This window comes from Asparagus officinalis, chromosome 5 (assembly GCF_001876935.1).
Source record: "Asparagus officinalis chromosome 5, Aspof.V1, whole genome shotgun sequence".
Classification (NCBI taxonomy): Eukaryota; Viridiplantae; Streptophyta; class Magnoliopsida; order Asparagales; family Asparagaceae; genus Asparagus; species Asparagus officinalis.
The window spans coordinates 106,505,254-106,507,740 of record NC_033798.1 but is presented as its reverse complement, the minus strand read 5'-3'; the positions used below and the strand labels follow the sequence as shown (position 1 = coordinate 106,507,740).

The 2,487-nt window shown below is 37.8% G+C and overlaps 1 protein-coding gene across 1 annotated transcript; it reads right to left on the bottom strand.

The window, feature by feature from the left end:
* Window positions 290-1,860, bottom strand: LOC109843256 (transcription factor MYB36-like). Its single transcript, XM_020412184.1, has 3 exons — window positions 1,674-1,860; window positions 965-1,094; window positions 290-890 (listed from the first exon to the last, which is right to left on the bottom strand). Exons 1-3 carry the CDS (start codon window positions 1,807-1,809, stop codon window positions 320-322), a joined length of 837 nt encoding a protein of 278 aa, XP_020267773.1. The 5' UTR covers window positions 1,810-1,860; the 3' UTR covers window positions 290-319.

Genomic DNA, 2,487 nt, shown 5'->3' with positions numbered 1-2,487 from the left:
ACAAGTGGAAAAGATCAAACATACCCAAATGCAACAGAAACCAACAAGAAGAAGAGAAGATCCTAAAACTGTTCCATTTATCCCTTTTTTTTATTTATCAAAGGAAGAGAAGTGACCAGATTTAATCTTTGTGTACTGATTTAGAATGTGACCCATGAAATGACAATTGAAAGCCATAACGGAAACATCCTAATGTTTTCATGTAATTAATCAATATAAGATTCTATAATAGTGAAGAGAACATTAATATTCAGTAGTATTATTAACACATTTACATCAAACATCCATGAACCCTTCCTGCATAATACTCAATAGTACACTACATGTCGTACCCTAACACATGATTCTCCTGCAGCATTAAGGAATCAAACTCATTACCAAACCAATTCACATTCTCCTTCTCAAGCTCAGCTATGCCGTTATTGCCATAAATCAAGTTCTGAAGCTCGTCGTTCAGAGAATTAAAGTTCGAAGAACTCTCACAGCTGAAATCTTCTTGCGTTCCAGCACTCAGCGGTGGATAACTAGGTTCATCTGAAGGCATCGATGGAATCAAAGATTGCTCATTTTGTTCGGATGTGGGATTATACACTGGCTGACTCCCAAGAGGATTGAATTTAGGCCATAGTGCAGGATTGTTATAAAAAGAGAAGGGGTTGTTGAGGCCTTGGAGCTGTAAATGGAGTTGCATCCTCTCAAGAGCAGTCGAGCTTAGGGTTTGTGATGGCTTGTCGGCATGAGAGCTGAGTTCTTGATTGAGGGAGAATGAGCGGCGAGATTGAGATGGATCCTTACGGCGTCCAAGGAGCTTCTTCTTCAGCCTAGTGTTCCAGTAGTTCTTGATGTCATTATCGGTTCTACCAGGAAGTTGGGCAGCAATTATGGACCACCTGATCATGGATGAGATTAGGGTTAACATTAGGGTTTTATAGCAAGGGATATGTTGATCGAGGATCATCGGTACCTGCTTCCGATGCTGATGTAGAGGCTGCAGATGATTTGATCTTCTTCTTCAGAGAAGCCACCATGCTTGATGTTAGGCCTGAGGTAGTTGAGCCATCTGAGTCTACAGCTTTTGCCGCATCTCTTTAGACCTGAAATTATGTTCATTATTATCAAGAGTGTTTAAATACGTGACTTTGACAAGTTAAGGTTGTACACGAATATAAGTATCTTCTAGTTCTAGGGTTTTGATGTCCCAAATCGTGCAAATTCTCTCGGTTTAAGGTTAATCAATGGAAACCCTATTGGGTCTTTTGTTCATAGCATTATTAAGAGAGATGCTTAATTATGTAGAACAATTAAAAGATCTTTTGATGGAAACCCTGATATATAACGTACGTGGTTCCCTCGTAATTTTCTACTTGAAATTCACAAAATTAAGAAGCTTAAATCATGCAGAACAAACCAAAATATGAAGGAACTATGTGATGGAAAACCCTACTTGGGTTTCCTAATTAATTGCATCAACTTTTAATTCTACCTGATAAATTAGTATCAATCCACATAAAAACACGATCTATGGTGGAAGAACTTACAACAAAATAGGAAGTTTCACCAAGCAATACCTTCTAATTAACATGAACCGTACAAGATTAGATCTAATTAATTAGGGTTAACTAATTAATTAAGAAGCTTAATTACCAATCTTTTTTTTTTGAAAAGTTAATTACCAATCTTTTGAGGGAGAGCAATCCAGTTGCCACCAGTTCCATTCTCCTCTATGTAAGCCTTGAGCTTTGCATCCTCCTCCGGCGACCATGGCCCCTTCTTCACGTTCGCCTTATCGCAGCACGGTGCTCGACCCATCTCTCTCTAAAGTCTCCCTCTTCAATATCTTTCTCTCTCTAGATCTCTTTCTCTCAACAGTCAAGAAGAAAACTTTGATGAGAAAAGAGGAAGAAGGTGAGCTGAGCTTTATAGGAAGACACCCGGAGAGAAAAAAGAGAGACGTGATGTGATGCTTACGATAGGACAAGTTTTAAAGGCTGCCTCTCCTAATTCAACAGCGGTCTATACATTTTTTTTTTCTTTCTAAGTTGTTGGTTTTTTTTTCTTTTAGCTTTCTTAATTGCATGCCTTTTTCTCTGTTATTACGCTTTCCGTTGCATGCATTTTTGTATTAGATTTCAAATCTTATGTGTGACAAAGTCCACCATGGTATGCTTACCTCCACTAGTGCTCAAGTCTTAGTCTATATGTTAACATTACAAAATTACCCTCAAACCTAATGTCACTGCTCAACTAACAAAAAGCTTAGTGCATTTCATAAGAGTATTTTGAGGACCTAAGGGAGATAATGCTTTGGGTTCCCACAATACGAATTAGTCTACATAGGAATTGGATATCAATAGCTAATTTGATCTTTAGAGGGTCATTGACATGGTTAGCTCTTTTGAATTGGTCATGTGATTAAAAAAAAAACATCGGATCGTATGGAATGTTTTTTATTTGCTCATGGTGAGAATTGTATGATGAAAGATATAT

Excerpts from the sequence above, each read along its gene's own strand:
- LOC109843256 (XM_020412184.1), bottom strand. The coding sequence starts at position 1,809 with ATGGGTCGAGCACCGTGCTGCGATAAGGCGAACGTGAAGAAGGGGCCA. Across the intron at positions 1,095-1,673 it reads TGCTCTCCCTCAAAAGATTG|GTCTAAAGAGATGCGGCAAA; the intron begins GTAATTAACTTT and ends ACATAATTTCAG. Across the intron at positions 891-964 it reads TACATCAGCATCGGAAGCAG|GTGGTCCATAATTGCTGCCC; the intron begins GTACCGATGATC and ends ATCCATGATCAG.